The sequence below is a fragment of the Ovis canadensis genome, chromosome 1, assembly GCF_042477335.2.
Source record: "Ovis canadensis isolate MfBH-ARS-UI-01 breed Bighorn chromosome 1, ARS-UI_OviCan_v2, whole genome shotgun sequence".
Taxonomy (NCBI): domain Eukaryota; kingdom Metazoa; phylum Chordata; class Mammalia; order Artiodactyla; family Bovidae; genus Ovis; species Ovis canadensis.
The window spans coordinates 261,910,351-261,926,603 of NC_091245.1; the positions used below are offsets into that span (position 1 = coordinate 261,910,351).

Here is a 16,253-nt window from a genome sequence, read left to right on the forward strand (position 1 = left end):
GCAATGCAACAGCAGGGAAGGGTCAGGGGCCAGGAGATGAGTTGAAAAAAAACAAGAGATATATCTTACTTAGAAGTCTGCAACTTGCATTCCTTCCCCCACCCCCACCCCCTGCAAAATACAGCCAACTGTGAAGAAGTAAACAAATAAATCCCTGAGGGGGTGAATGTGGCAGTGAAAGGGAAGACTGGGATCAGGTGTATGAAGCAAATTATACCTGAATTCCATAAACTTGCCATCTGTCCAAATCGACCAGAACTGCTCAGAGGATTTCTGAAGCACAGATTGATAATGAATTGCAAATGTAACTCTGACTTTGTCTTGTCTCGAGATGAATAAATTTTACTCTTTGAAATTTGCCCTGATTCTGCAAAGAGGAGCCTACCCCACAGTGGTGCATGACTTTAGTGATGGAAATTTTATTGATCTTCTAGATAATATGTTTACTTGGTATAAGCAAGGACTACCCTAACATATCCATATCTGGGAAAAAGCATATATAATTTAAGCAGCTGAATAAGTAGAGTAATAGAAATTTAATACAAGTATAGCAGGTTTTGCTTTAATATGTTACCCTAAAGAAAAGTCTTTAGTGTAGTAATGTTGAAAATCAACATAAACTCAGTCAATATGATGAATGACTCTGGGGCTGCTTGAACAAATTTTAAGAAGTATATATTAATAACTACTATCTATTAAGGGCCAATCATACCCCAGAATCTGTAGTGATTCTTCCCAAGCTTTAATATGCATACAAATCTCCCAAGGAATTTGTTAGAATGCTAGTTCTGAGTATTTGGGGAGAAATGGTGGTTACGTTGGGAGCATAGTTTCTGTATCTTCCTTGAATCCTCATGTAAACAGAGCAGCTAGATAGCAAAACTTAAAACCAGGGCCAACATTTTTAACAAAATTAGGTGACAAACTGTCTCCTTGAGCCTCAAGGTACAAGTATATGGAGACAAATCACAATTGCCACATGACCTGCATAATGTCAGCATCTGTGTGAGAAGAAGCAGAGTCAGTGGAGTAAGTGACTGAGAGACGAAACAATGAAAGACCCTCAAAACAGTCAACAGGTACTCAATGAAAAGCACAGGGGCCAATCTAAGAACAGCAGCTAAAACTCACAGGGGTTCTGCCCAATCCAAAATCAGAGGGAATGTGAGAAAACCCCAGGGTAAGGCCTAAAGGGACCGGAGCAGGAAGATCACAGGGCAGAGGAGAAACAAAAGGGAAAGACTTTGTGATCTTTAGCTGTTCTTGGGGACATGGTCATAGACTCCACACAAACCATAAAGTCTGGGAAATAAACATGGATAGCATTCAAAGCTGGGTCAAGAGGTGGGTTGGCAACAATGATGAAAGCATCTTTCCAATGCCAGCTGTTACTCAGCCCCTCGCTGCACAGAGGCTGCTTGTGGCAGCAGCATGTATTGCTCATGTGACATAAGAGACTTCACATACTGGAATCTAAAGAAGGGTACAAATGAACTTATTTACAAGACAGAAATAAAATTACAGATGTAGAAAACAGACTTACAGTTACCAGCGGGTAAGGGGAGGAGGGGTAAATTGGAATTTGGGGATTGACATATACACACTACTATATATAAAACAGATAATAATAAGAACCTGCTGTATAACACAGGAAACTGCCCAATGCTCTGTAATGACCCATATGGGAAAAGAATCTTAAAAAGAGTAGGTATATGTATATGTATAACCTAGATAGTGTATTAAAAAGCAGAACCATCACTTTGCTGACAAAAGTCTATACAGACAAAGCTATGGTTTTTCCAGTGGTCAAGTATGGATGTGAGAGTTGGACCATAAAGAAGGCTGAGCGCCGAAGAATTGATTCTTTTGAATTGTGGTGCTGGAAAAGACTCTTGAGAGTCCCCTGGACTGCAAGGAGATCAAACCAGTCAACACTAAAGGAAATCAATTCTGAATATTCATTGGAAGAACTGATGCTGAAGCTGAAGTTCTAATACCTTGGTCACCTGATGTGAAGAGCTGACTCATTGGAAAAGACCCTGATACTTAGAAAGATTGAAGGCAAAAGGAGAAGGGGGCGGCAGAGGATGATATGGTTAGATAGCATCACTGACTCAATGGACATGCATCTAAGCAAATTCCGGGAGATGGTGAAGGACAGAGGAGCCTGGCATGCTACAGTCCATGGGGTCGCTAAGAATCAGACACGACTTAGCAACTGAACAACAATGACAAAAATAAATGATTCACTTTGCTGTACACAAGAAACTAACATAACATTGTAAATCAACCACACTCCAATAAAATTCTTTTTTTAAAAAAGATACTTTACACTTTGAGTGAATGGTTGTGTTCCAATGGCTTTCATCATCTTTGATAGTCTCCGGAGGCTCTTTTAAGATGGCCTTAACCTTAGGACTTCCTGGTGGTTCAGTGGTTAAGAATCTGCCTTGCAATGCAGGGGGGATGCAGGTTCCATCCTTGGTCAGGGAACTCAAATCCCACATGTCACACAGCAACTAAGTCCTTGTGCCACAACTACTGAGCCCTCCTGCCACAACTAGAGAATAATCCATGCACAGAAATGAAAGATCTCGCATGCCCCTGCTCTTTCTCTAGCACTAGACAGCCTCATTTCAGACCAGGACACAGCCTGGGTCCTGGACCCGTGACACTGGAGCAGGAGCAGAGCAGGCCTGCAACCTGGAGCAGAGGCTCAGGTCACCTGCAGTTCTCAGGTAATATGAAGAAGAAACACATTTTATAAGTACCTCAGAGATTTTTGGAGCTGTTTGTTATTTCAGCCAAACCAACTTGTGCACCATCTCCTCATGTACCAGTCTTCAGCAGCTTCTCATCCCACAGAAGGTAAAATCCAACGTCCTCACTATGGTCATTCACCACATGAACCCTGACTGCTTCCTCAGCCTCGTAGATTTATTGCACATACACACACACACACCCACACACACACACACACACTCACAGTTTGTCCTCAGCTAGCCAGAGGACACTGAGCAGAGCTTCCCTTTGGAAGGACTATACTTCCATGTCCTTATAGTGCTCTCAGGGGCTTTCAGGAGTCAGAGAAGGCCCAGGTCACTTGCAACTACTTTCAAATTCTCAGTATATTTTGAAAATGAAAAAACACCAAAATGGAGTTTGAAAAATTAGATTTTGAAATTTTTACATCTAAGAAATTAACACTGCAGCCTACTTCCATGCAAGTCCACCCCTCCTCCCCCAGTGGACATCCCCCTCCTTCAGTATGGGTACTGGATCTTTCTGCCTGAAAGGCATTTTGTCAGACTTTTCTCTGTCCTTCCCATCCTAAGCAGCATCATCCACTCTCTGAGACTGCAGCTGATGCTCTGCACACTCACCCTGGCTCACCCCTTTGACATCAGAGCCTTGTGCAAATGGCAATTTATGTCTGCCAATCTTTTGAAGACAAGGTCTAGAACTTTCATGTTTATCTTGATCTTTCTTTCTTTCTGTGGACACCTCATGGACAAGACCGAGTAAGCCTAAGGGAGCTGGACATCCTGGTAAACTGGCTTCTGGATAGAAAGAGAAGCCCTAACTTGAAGCATTTATTGGTTTCTGTGAAGTTGAGAAGAGATGCGGATAGTGGAGTCTTGTGAGCTGGTCTGAGCTGGCTCCTGTACACCACTTAATTATGGGAGGGATGGCAAGATGGTGCAGGGGTGAGAAGGTGGTCCAAGGCTGGGGCGAGCAGGAGAAGAGAAGTCAGGAGGAATGGAGGGAGGGTCTGAGGCACACAAAGAGGCTGCCAATCCAGTTTCTCAGCTGAGGCCCAGGTTTTGGGCTCCATCCATCAAATACACCTGCAAGCAGAGGACCAGACCGCCATGCTGGCACAAGCCACTTCTCTTAAGTCATTTCTTAAACTTCTTAAATAAAGAAAATGAGCAGTGTCAGCTTGTTATAATGGAGACCCTGACCAAGAGTTGAGTCTCAACTCTGCTTTACTGTCCTCCTGACAAAGCCTATTTTAGTCGCCACTAAAAATAATAAATAATAAAGCACCTTATAAACTAGTGCCTTCAAACAACAATATTAATTCTGCTCATGAATTTATTCTCTCAGAAATTGACAAAGACAGCTTGAATCTTCTTTCCATGGCATTTTCTGGGCAAGCTCAGTTGAGGTTGGAAGATCCAAGTCACTCACATGACTGGCTGATAGGTGTTGGCTATCATTTAGAAGCTCGGCCAGGGCTAAAGGCCAGAGGCCTTGATTCCTTACACTAGACTCCCAATGTGCTATACACAGGTTTCTCACAGCATAGCAGCTGAATTCCAAGAGCAAAGATCTCAAGAGAATCAGACAGAAAGTGTCATCTTCTGTGACCCAGATTCAGAAGTCACATAATATCAGTTCTTCCATAATCACACTCAATAAATCCCTTTATTCACTTAGCGAATAAACAAGCAAATAACAAGCCCCAGAGAAGGGGGAGTGAGAAGAGTTGCTACAATATATTATCTAAAATATCCAGTTTTCCTGAAGAATTTCCTATGTATCCACTTCCATCCCCTTTAGACTCTTGGTGGCAAGATCTGCTATAACACAGCAATGGGCAGAGATGTGTTCGGTGATTCTTATATGCCTTGCTGACAGGAGAAATTGTGCCTAACTATATTTTCCTGTAGCTTTCACTCATGTAGTCCTTGGCCAGCTCAAACAATCTAAGGTGCATCTTGATGAGTGGATTAAGAAACCACAAGCAAGGGGAACCCCTGATGTCTCTGAATTTTTTAGGCTAAGAATTTAAAGTTGTTGATCTAAATGGAAAACTGATACTTCCCTTGTTGTTTTTACAAATGAATTCCAGTCATTCTGAAGCATTTTTCAGGGTAAGCTATTAGAACCATTCCAACTTGTGTGTCAACAATCTTCTCGAAGTTGAGCTAGAACAGAAGTTTCACATCTACGTTGTAACTCATACTCATGTCCTTAAGAGTGACTGGCATGAATCCTTGTATCTCATTGCTTTAATTCACACTTCTTGGTTTACTAGTAAATTGAACTTCTTTTCATCAAATGGAGTTTTAAAGTCGTTTTCTGGCAATTTCCCATCCATATCCTTTGTTGATTTTAAAAGTAGGAACTCCTTAGCTTTGCCGTTGTGCTGTTGCTGTTGTCTCAGTAGATCATTTGTAAGAATTTTTGGATATGCTAGACTTTGACACTGCCTTATAGATATGTCTCAAAAACTTACTATATGCTTCATACATATTGTAATATATGTCTGAAAGCTCTTTATTTCTCTCACTAGGTGGTGAAGCTTAACTCCCTTCCTGTTATATGTGGGCTGGACTTAGTGACTCTCTTCTAATAAATAGAGAATAGAAAGTAGAATAGAAATGGAATAGAAATGGAAAAAATGGAGAAAACTGGCAGACATCAATTAACCTAGTGACCAAAGCTGATGTCACCAGTATTAAGTCATGCTGACATCATACATCTCCTGATAAAATTGTGATGAGACAAGACACATCACTTTTATGGTATTCTTACAAAAATTGGTTTTTCACCCAAACCCAGTTGAATCAAGAGAAAATATTGGCCAAATACAAACTGAATAACTTCTTACAAAATACCTGACTGGTATTCTTCAAAACCATCAGGAGCAACAAGGACATGTCTGATAAACTTAAAACTTTGATAAACTTAGGAAATGACTGAGTGCAATGTGGAATCTTTGGACATCAGTGAAAAAATGACTTACATTCAAATGAAGTTTAGTTGATAGTAATGTATCAATGTTAATTTCTTAGTATTGATAAATGCACAATGATTACATAAAATAACACTGTGCGTATGTGTGTGATCAGTCATGTCTGACTCTTTGCAACCCCATGGATGGTATCCTGCCACGCTCCTCTGTCCATGGAATGTTTCAGGCAAGAATACTAGAGTGGGTTGCCATTTCCTTCTGCAGGGGATCTTCCTGGCCCAGGGACTGAACCCATGTCTCTTGCATCTCCTATATTGGCAGGTGGATTCTTAACCACCGTACTACCTGAGAAGCCCCAAGATAACAGAAAATACAAATTTTAGAATTTTTGTTCTATTACGTTAAAAATACCATTGAAATTTTGATAGCAATTGCACTGAATCTGTAGACTGCTTTGAGTAGGATGGACATTTTAAAAATATTAATTTTTTTCCAACCCATGAGCACAAAATATCTTTCTATTTGTTTCTCTTCAACTCCTTTCATTAACATCGTAGTTCTCAGTGTACAGGTCTTTCACTCCTTGGTCAATAAAAGTGTGGGCATCTTTGTCTTGTTCTTGATCATAAAGGAAAATCTTTCAGCTTTCCACGATTGTGTATGAACACGATGTTAGCTGTGGACCTGTCATATAAGCCCTTTATTATGTTGAAGTATGGTCCCTCTGTACTCATTGTGTTGAGTGATTTTATTAGAAATGAATGTTGAATTTGTCAAGCGTATTTATCTGCATCTATTGAGATGATCGTATGATTTTTATCCTTATTTTGGAAATGCAGTGTTTCACATTGACTGATTTGTGAATGTTGAACTATTCTTGCAAAACTAGAATAAATCCCAGTTGATCATGAATAAAAATAAATTTAAAAAATTAAAATGTCCAGTTTTCACAAGTTATGAAACATGCAAATAAATAGGAAAAAAAATGACCCATATAGGAGAAAAACAGCAGGCAAGATGAACTACCCAACAGAGCCCAGATGTCAGACTTAACACACAAGGATTTCCAAGTAGCCATTTCAAATATGTTCAATGAACTAAAGGAAACAGTATTTAAAGGAATAAAGTATGATAAAATGTCATCTGAAATGGAGATTATCAGTTCAGTTCAGTTCAGTTGCTCAGTCATGTCTGACTCTTGGCGACCCCATGGACCACAGCACACCAGGCTTCCTTGTCCATCACCAACTCCTGGACCTTGCTAAAATTCAGGTCCATTGAGTCAGTGATACCATCCAACCATCTCATCCTCTGTTGTCCCCTTCTCCTCCTGCCTTCCATCTTTCCCAGCATCAAGGACTTTTCTAATAAATTGGCTCTTTGCATCAGGTGGCCAAAGTATTGGAGCTTCAGCTTTAGCATCAGCTCTTCCAATGAATATTCAGGACTGATTTCCTTTAGGACTGGCTGGTTGGGTCTCCTTGCAGTCCAAGGTACTCTCAAGAGTCTTATCCAACACTACAGTTCAAAAGCATCAGTTCTTCGGCACTCAGCTTTCTTTATAGTCCAACTATCACATGCGTATATGACTACTGGAAAAACCTTAGCTTTGACTAGACAGACCTTTGTCGGCAAGGTAATGTCTCTGCTTTTTCATATGCTGTCTAGGTTAGTCACCGGTCTTCTTCCAAGGAACAAATGTCTTTTAATTTCATGGGTGCAGTCACCATCCGCCATGATTTTGGAGACCAAAAAAATAAAGTCTCCCACTGTTGCCACTGTTTACCCAATCTATTTGCCATGAAGTGATGGGACCGGAGGCCATGACTTCATTTTCTGAGTGTTGAGTTTTAAGCCAACTTTTTCACTCTCCTCTTTCACTTTCATCAAGAGGCTCTTTAGTTCTTCCTTCTTCCATAAAGGTGGTGTCATTTGCATATCTGAGGTTATTGGTATTTCTCCCGGCAATCTTGATTCTAGCTTGTGCTTCATCCAGCCTGGCATTTTGCATAGTGTACTCTGCATAGAAGTTAAATTAAAAAGGTGACAATATACAGCCTCGATGTACTCCTTTCCTGATTTGGAACCAGTCCGTGTTCCAAGTCCAGTTCTAACTGTTGCTTCCTGACCTGCATACAGATTTCTCAAGAGGCAGGTAAGGTGGTCTGGTATTCCCATCTTTGAAGAATTTTCCACAGTTCGTTGTGATCTATGCAATCAAAGGCTTTGGTGTAGTCAATAAAGCAGAAATAGATGACTTTCTAGAACTCTTTTGCTTTTTCGATGATCCAGCAGATGTTGGCAATTCGATCTCTCATTCCTCTGCCTTTTCTAAAGCCAGCTTGAACATTTGGAAGTTCTCAGTTCATGTACTGTTGAAGCCTGGCTTGGAGAATTTTGAGCATTTCTTTGCTAGCAGGTGAAGTGAGTGCAATTGTGCGGTAGTTTGAACATTCTTTGGCATTGCCTTTCTTTGGGATTGGAATGAAAACTGACCTTTCCCAGTCCTGTGGCCATTGCTGAGTTTTCCAAATTTTCTGGCATAATGAGTGCAGCACTTTCACATCTTCATCTTTTAGGATTTGAAATAGCTCAGTTGGAATTCCATCAATCTACTATCTTTGTTCGTAGTGATGCTTTAAGGCCCACTTGACTTTCCACTCTAGGATGTCTGATGCTAAATAAGTGATCACACCATCATGGTTATCTGGGTCATGAAGATCTTTTCTATATAGTTCTTCTATGTATTCTTGCCACCTCTTAATATCTTCTGCTTCTGTTAGGTCCATACCATTTCTGCCCTTTATTGTTCCCATCTTTGCATGAAATGTTCCCTTGGTATCTCTAATTTTCTTGAAGAGATCTCTAGTTTTCCCCATTCTACTGTTTTCCTCTATTTCTTTTTTTAAAATTAATTAATTAATTTTTTGGAGGCTAATTACTTTACAATATTGTATTGGTTTTGTCATACATTGACATGAACCCGCCACTAGTGTACATGTGTTCTCCATCCTGAACCCCCCTCCCACCTCCCTCCCCATCCCATCCCTCTGGGTCCTCTATTTCTTTGCATTGATCACCTCAGAAGGCTTTCTTATCTCTCCTTGCTATTCTTTGGAACTTTACATTCAAATGGGCATATCTTTCCTTTCTCCTTTGCCTTTAGCTTCTCTTCTTTTCTCAGCTATTTGTAAGGCCTCCTCAGACAACCATTTTGCCTTATTGCATTTCTTTATCTGGGGATGATCTTGATCACTGCCTCTTGTACAAAGTCAGGAGTCTCTGTACATAGTTCTTCAGGCATTCTGTCTATCAAATCTAATCCCTTGAATCTATTTCTCCCTTTCACTGTAAAATCGTAAGGGATTTGATGTAGGTCATACCTGAAAGGTCTAGTGGTCTTCCCTACTTTCTTCAATTTAAGCCTGAATTTGGCAATAAGGAGTTCATGATCTGAGCCATGGTCAGCTCCCAGTTTTTCTTTTGCTGACTGTATAGAGCTTCTCCATCTTTGGCTACAAAGAATATAATCAATCTGATTTCAGTATTGACCATCTGGTGATGTCCATGCGTATAGTCATCTCATGTTGTTGGAAGAGGGTATTTTCTATGACCAGTGCATTCTCTCGGCAAAACTCTGTCAATATTTGCCCTGCTTCATTTTGTACTCCATGGCCAAACTTGCCTGTTACTCCAGGTATCCCTTGACTTCCTACTTTTGCATTCCAGTCCCCTATGATGAAAAGGATATCTTTTTTTGGTGTTAGTTCTAGATGGTCTTGTCGGTCTTCACAGAACCATTCAACTTCAGCTTCTTCAGCATTACTGGTTGGGGCATAGACTTGGATTACTGTGATATTGAGTGGTTTGCCTTTGAAACAAACAGAGATCATTCTGTCACTTTTGCGATTGCACCCAAGTACTGCATTTCAGACTCTTCTGTTGACTATGATAGCTACTCCATTTCTTCTAAGGGATTCTTGCCCACAGTAGTAGATATAATGGTCATCTGAATTAAATTCACCAATTCCCATCCATTTTAGTTCACTGATTCCTAAAATGTCAATATTCACTCTTGCCATCTCCCGGTTAACCACTTCCAATTTACCTTGATAGATGGACCGAATTTCCAGGTTCCACTTATACAATACTGTTGTTTACAACATCAGACTTTACTTCCATCACCAGTCACATTCACAACTGTGCGTTGTTTTCACTTTGGCTCTGTCTCTTCATTCTTTCTGGAGTTATTTCTCCACCCTTCTCCAGTAGCATATATAGGGCACCTACTGACCTAAGGAGTTCATCTTTCAGTATCATATCATTTTGCCTTTTCATACTGTTCATGAGGTTCTCAAGGCAAGAATAGTGAAGTGAAGTGGTTTTCCATTCCCTTCTCCACTGGACCATGTTTTATCACTGAAGAGAGAGAAATTATTTTAAAAATCAAATAGAAATTCTAGAGTTGAAAAGTACAATAACTAAAACAAAAAATTCTCCAGAGAGGCTGAACAGTAGATTTTAAGTCACAAAAGAAAGAATCAAGATAGACTGAAAAATATTATGCAATCTGAAGAACAGAGAGCAAAATGAAGAAAAATTATCATTGCATCAGAGCAGGTAGGAAACCCAGAAATATACCAGCATACACATAGTGGGAAGAACAGAAAGACAGCTAAGAGGGAAAAGAGGAGAAAAAGTATTCAAAAAAGGAAGAGCTGAAAGCTTCCTTTTCCAAATCTGGTAACGTCTGATGAAATGTCTTTTGTTTGTTTGTTTTATAGCCAGCAACAATGTCGTGATAGTTTCAGGTGCACAGCAAAGGGACTCAGCCGTACATATGCATGCATCTATTCTGAAATAAGTTCATTTACATGTCCAAGAATCTCAACTAACCCCAGGTAGGATAAATGCAAAGCTACACTGAGATTCATCAGGGTAAAAATGCAGAAAGAAAAAGAAAAAAATCTTCAGAGAAATTGTTAAGGCCTTGACTGAAAAACTATTGTATTCAGGGATAGAATATTATGCAAACATCTAGATGATACATAGATACATTTTGCTGATACAGAGCAACACTTTCCTGAGTGAGAAAAAGAAGTTCATAAAATTATACATAGTGTGATTTTTTTTTTTTTGTAGGAACAAATACACTTACATAGGTACTACATGAAACACTTAGCACATTAAATGTCAATCATAGAGAAAGCACTCTACAGAGGGTAGCTATTCCTGGTTCTTTTGCTGTTGTTGTATTAAGCTCTTTAAAAAAATCCACCAGGCTAGACTGACATTATCTGCAGAGTTTGTATCAGTCTTTGCATGCTCATCATGAAAAACTGTATTAATACTCAAATTTACTGCCTCTAAGCGAAGTGTTCCCCTACTCAGCTTCTGCTGAGTGAACCACATGGTGTGCTCACTTGCCAAGAAGGACCATTCCCCAAGAAGGTTAAGCTGCCCAACAACCTGCTCTGAACTCAAACAAGAAGTGACCAGACCATAGCAGGTGAGAGAAATGGGCTCTCTGCCCTAGAGCTTCCTTCCGGAGAGGCAGCTGATGGTGCTGCTGGCTGCCAGCCACTTGGAGGCCCCACATCAGCTACAGAATGTGCTGTCAGGTTTGCCTATTTCTCCCTTTCCTAAATCCTCCCTCCCCACTTCCCCTGTTCACTATAGGAATGCTCTTCTGGGAAGATACTTAGTCTTGGCAGGGCAGACAGCTGTTGGTTCCTCTCTATTGTCTTCCACCTGAAGCTAAGCCTTGTCTAACATTTCCGTCCAAGATCATTACAGTCTGACTCTAATGTTGAGTGTGAACTGGACTCCTCCAGTGTCCTCCACCCAGCCAACTATCAGATCAGACCCCTGAACAAAACTTTGAGAGTACCCCATAATGCCCTGACACCCCTACATCCCTACAATCATAACCTCCATTTAAATTACCTAAAGAATGGGAGGCCTGGCATGCTGCGATTCATGGGGTCGCAAAGAGTCAGACACGACTGAGCGACTAAACTGAACTGAACTGAACTGAACTGAATGTATGGCTATCTGGTTGACCTCTCACAACATGACAAATAAGGCCAACAAGGAATAGTCTGTTTCCTTTCTGCACCCTTATTCCAACAGTATGATCATTATCCTTCATTTGTTTCTCTTACAAAAACAACACATTCTAATGGCTTCCCTGGTGACTCAGCAGTAAAGAATCTGCCTGCAATGCAGGAGATGTGGGTTCAATCATGGATCAGGAAGATCTCCTGAAAAAGGAAATGTCAGCGCATTCCAGTATTCTTGCCTGGAAAATCCCATGGACAGAGAGGCCTAATGGGCTATAATCCATGGGGGTTGCAAGAGTTGGACACAATTTAGCGACTAAACTGCTACCACTATCCATAGTTTAAACCAATTGAAAGAGCTAGTCTAGGAACCCAACTCACATTTATTTTTCCTATGGGGGAAAGATGTTCAGGAATAGCTTATACAAATAGCTTATACAAATAGCTTATACAAATCAGTCATTTCAAAGTATTGCCCTCAGTGAACCTAATTATCCTAACTTTCTAAATAACTATTCATAAACTTTTGTAACCTGACTCACTTTTAAGGAAGAAACTTCCTGTGCTTGATGGCTGTAAATAAATGAATCCCGAAAGGTTTAGGCAGATTGCAAAAGAAGGATAATGTCACATATGGGCAAATATTAACAAATGAAAATAACAGCATTATAGTAATAGCAATTCTTTAAGCATTATAAATAAATATGTACAGTCATTAGCACTGAATCTAAATACCTGTCAATTATTCATAAGTGTTTCCAATCCTAAGAAAATATCCCACAGTAAACAGATGCTACAAACTGAGATTCAGTGGAAAAATTCTCAATCTCATTCAATCTAAGTTTTCTAGGAGTGTCTCCCAAAGATTACTCATCACACTTATATATCCTTAACTATAATTTATAATTCTCTGTTATTCTTTCCACTTTAGGTTTAGCAATAGACATTTTATTACTGCTGCTGCTGCTGCTGCTGCTAAGTCACTTCAGTCGTGTCCAACTCTGTGCGACCCCATAGACAGCAGCCCACCAGGCTTCCCTACCCCTGGGATTCTCCAGGCAAGAACACTAGAGTGGGTTGCCATTTCCTTCTCCAATGCATGAAAGTGAGAAGTGAAAGTGAAGCCGCTCAGTGGTGTCCAACTCTTAGCGACCCCATGGACTGCAGCCTACCAGGCTCCTCTGTCCATGGATTTTCCAGGCAAGAGTACTGGAGTGGGGTGCCATTGCCTTCTCTGCATTTCATTACTAGATAAGCCCATTTGATTCAGATACAACCAAGGTAATCAATAAATTCATAATATGGTGGTTATTTGAGGTCAGGATGATGATGAATCCTTAGCTAGAATTTGCTGAGTAGTTAGTAATCTTTGCAAGGAGAGTTGACCTTCTACATTTCTATATTTGGGAGGTGTTAGCTTTTTAAAGTTTTGCCTGAGTCAGATATCATTTTTGTAAGCCTAAGATATTATAGCAATACTGTCTGATATTCCTATGATTCTTTATACAACATGAGGAGCAGTTTTTAAAAAAAAAAGTTTAATGCAGACACAACTGAAACAAAAGTGGGTTCCATAGACTCGGTTTTCTAGGTGACATCAATCTGATTTGGCAAGCAAATATAGATTCTTGTCAAAAGGAGTCAAAAATTACATGCAGTTTTCCTGCTATATGTAATTCTAAAGACTTGAATAATGAGCTACATAAAATGAATCTATTCTTCATTCAAATGACATGATGTAATATCTTCCTGAGATACCATGTAACTATAATCATGAATATATTTTATATTTGTTTATTTTTAACTGACCATAATAATAATAAATATGAAGAGAAATTTAGATATGTATCTTGAATTCATTCCAAAGCTCAAGATTGATTTTTCTCTAACTTGAGAAAATTACACCAAAACGAGCAAGAAAATTTCTCCTGAGGAGGAGGAATCCTATCACCTTTGATTTTACACCCTAAGGGCTATTACACAGTCATGGGCAAAGAGATGTTCAATAAAGCAAAATTTTTTAAAAATTCATTCATAACATATCTTTGTGGGTTTTGTCTGGTTTTGGTTTTTGGAGGGAATAAGGGAAGGAGGTGATTGAGGAAAGATAATAGGTGAATTGGGAAAGACCACCAGGGCAGAAAACAGTTAACAATGAAAAAAAAAAAAACCACTGAAGAACCTAGAAATGCATAATCTCAAGAATGACTAAAAGGGCAGGATGGATGGGAATCTGCCCTAGGTAGATCTAACTGTAGTAGTGTTCTCTCCCATTTGGGAGAGATAAGAACAAAAAAGGAGTAATAACCCTGATGAAAATCCCAACACATAATCCCTATTGTGTTTACTTTTCCCTACCAGAGAAAAGGTAACTTTCTACTTTATCTTCTTTAGAAGAATGAAGCAGGCACAATCTTTAACACTGCTGATAGCTCTGAACTACTTTAGTTGATTTGCATACAATAATTATTTACTTAATTAACAAGCTCTCAGCTAAATTGTCCTTTCAACCCTTAACAAGTTGAAAATTATATAAGATACCTCTTCAAAGGAAAGGAAATTTTCCCAAGTAGGATCTATTGCTAACAATAGAATACAATTTTCCACTTGGTTTCTTGTACTGAGATTTAATCTGGTTCCATGATGAGGAAGGAGAAATTCTTTTGGAACAGAGCTCAAAGAAGCTGAGAAATCTCAGATGTAGCTATCACTGAAAACCCAGAATTTTTAAAATTTAAGTATCCTTAAAGCGAATACCTTTAATAAAAATTCTTAAAGGCAATAAGAAGACAAAAAATAAAAGAAAGCTATATATTCCCCACAGAGGTGGAAGTTAACCTTAAAAAAAAAAAAAGGCAGAGTGATTAGAATTACAAATGTTTTATGTAATAGGCTAGCAGAACTGTATCAAAATTTAATGTTTATGGTATATCAGGAACTTTCCCTTGTGGTTCAAGAAGAAAAAATCTAAATCAACCAGTTAATCTGAATAAAGAGAATTTTTGAAATCAATTTAATGAATGTATCACATTTCCAACCTAAAAGATCTTCTTTACACTATTCACAGAATAGCTAACATTTAAAAAGGATAAATGAGTGGATGTAGTAAGTAAATGAGCCTAAAAACAAAATGCACCGTATCTCAAGGTAGCAAAATGAATAAGATGCCTGGACTGGCCCATGCCCACTCACCAGATATCCGACTTTGTGTCGTAGCCTTGGTGTTTCAGAACTTCCGGGCTCATATAATGGGGAGTTCCAGTTAAAGTGGTGGCTAGATCACAGGATCCCATTAGGAGTCGAGAAACTCCAAAATCCCCTTGAAATAATAATTAACTTCTATGAATACTTAAAACATGAAAACCAGTACTGTACTGGAAATTAACAACAGTGTGTCTAATTTGACAATTTTAATACACAATCATTCATACCATGTTGAAGAAAAAGTTATACATTTTAAATTATATAATATTGGTGAAAAGTTTAAAAATAAAAGCCTTATAGGAGAAAGAAGAGTTTGATGATAGGAAAGTGAATTATGTAAGCTAAAACTGCTTTTTTCTCCTGGTATTAGGGAAAACAAACAACTTGAAACAAAAAGATATTTCAAGTTTGAGTAACAACAAACAGAATGATTCTGAAAGCACTGAATATATGATTTGTAATTTTATCTGAGTGAGGGGGGAATTTGTTCTTCATTTATAATAAAGAAGAAATTTTAAATAAAAAACTGAGACTTTTCAAGAACATGACTATAAAATCCACCAGTTTCAGTATAATTGCCTAATTTCTTTATGGTTTTATGTCTTCCCCTCTAAGAACATCTTACATGAAGATCAAACAATTCTGTGACTGTTAGGAGTATAGATACAGTTCTAAAGGAGAACTCGCTATATCAACACTTTAATAATCTGTGATAACTCCTAATTGCTTATGATAAAATAAATGTGGGAGTAGGAAACCTATCGTAATCAAACAAGTCTAATCATTTGTTAATGGTTAGTGCTTGGCATGGAATAGGAACTCAAAAGACATTTGTTGGATCTAATAAATAGCAAATGTTTTATACCTCAGTTTCTATCAGATAATCAGAAACAACTGGTCTTTTTGCTGTTGTTGTTGGGCACAACCAATCAAGCATAAAAATTTAAGAAGTTTGAATAAACCAATGATTATTCTACCACTTTTAGTTACTTTATATTACAATTTGATATATAATAATAAAATAATAATAATAATAAAGTACATTCTTTCATGGAATACATATTTTAAAATCTTACCAATTTTAAGTTTATTATCTTTCAGAAATATATTCTTTGATTTCAAATCTCGATGAAGTATCTTCCTACAGAAGGAATAAAAGGATATTCAAATTAATGCAAATATAAAATTTTAAAATCCAAATATAAGTAATATATAAGTGATTCACACATAAATATACATTCCCAGAGATATATCTTTCAATGTTTGAAAGCTTCAAAGCCACA

General features: G+C 38.5%; 1 protein-coding gene across 22 annotated transcripts in view; it reads right to left on the reverse strand.

Annotated features, from left to right (window-relative positions):
* NEK11 (NIMA related kinase 11) overlaps positions 1-16,253 on the reverse strand; it is a 274,263-nt gene that overhangs the window by 171,934 nt on the left and 86,076 nt on the right. For all 22 annotated transcript variants that reach the window (XR_011251824.1, XM_069565902.1, XM_069565829.1 and 19 more), the window contains 2 exons: positions 16,047-16,111; positions 14,959-15,085 (listed from right to left, as the gene is read on the reverse strand). Coding sequence is in view for 21 of the 22 variants with exons in the window: in XM_069565902.1 (XP_069422003.1) it covers positions 14,959-15,085; positions 16,047-16,111 (192 nt within the window). In the remaining variant the exon portion in view is untranslated. The remainder of the gene's footprint in view (positions 1-14,958; positions 15,086-16,046; positions 16,112-16,253) is intronic.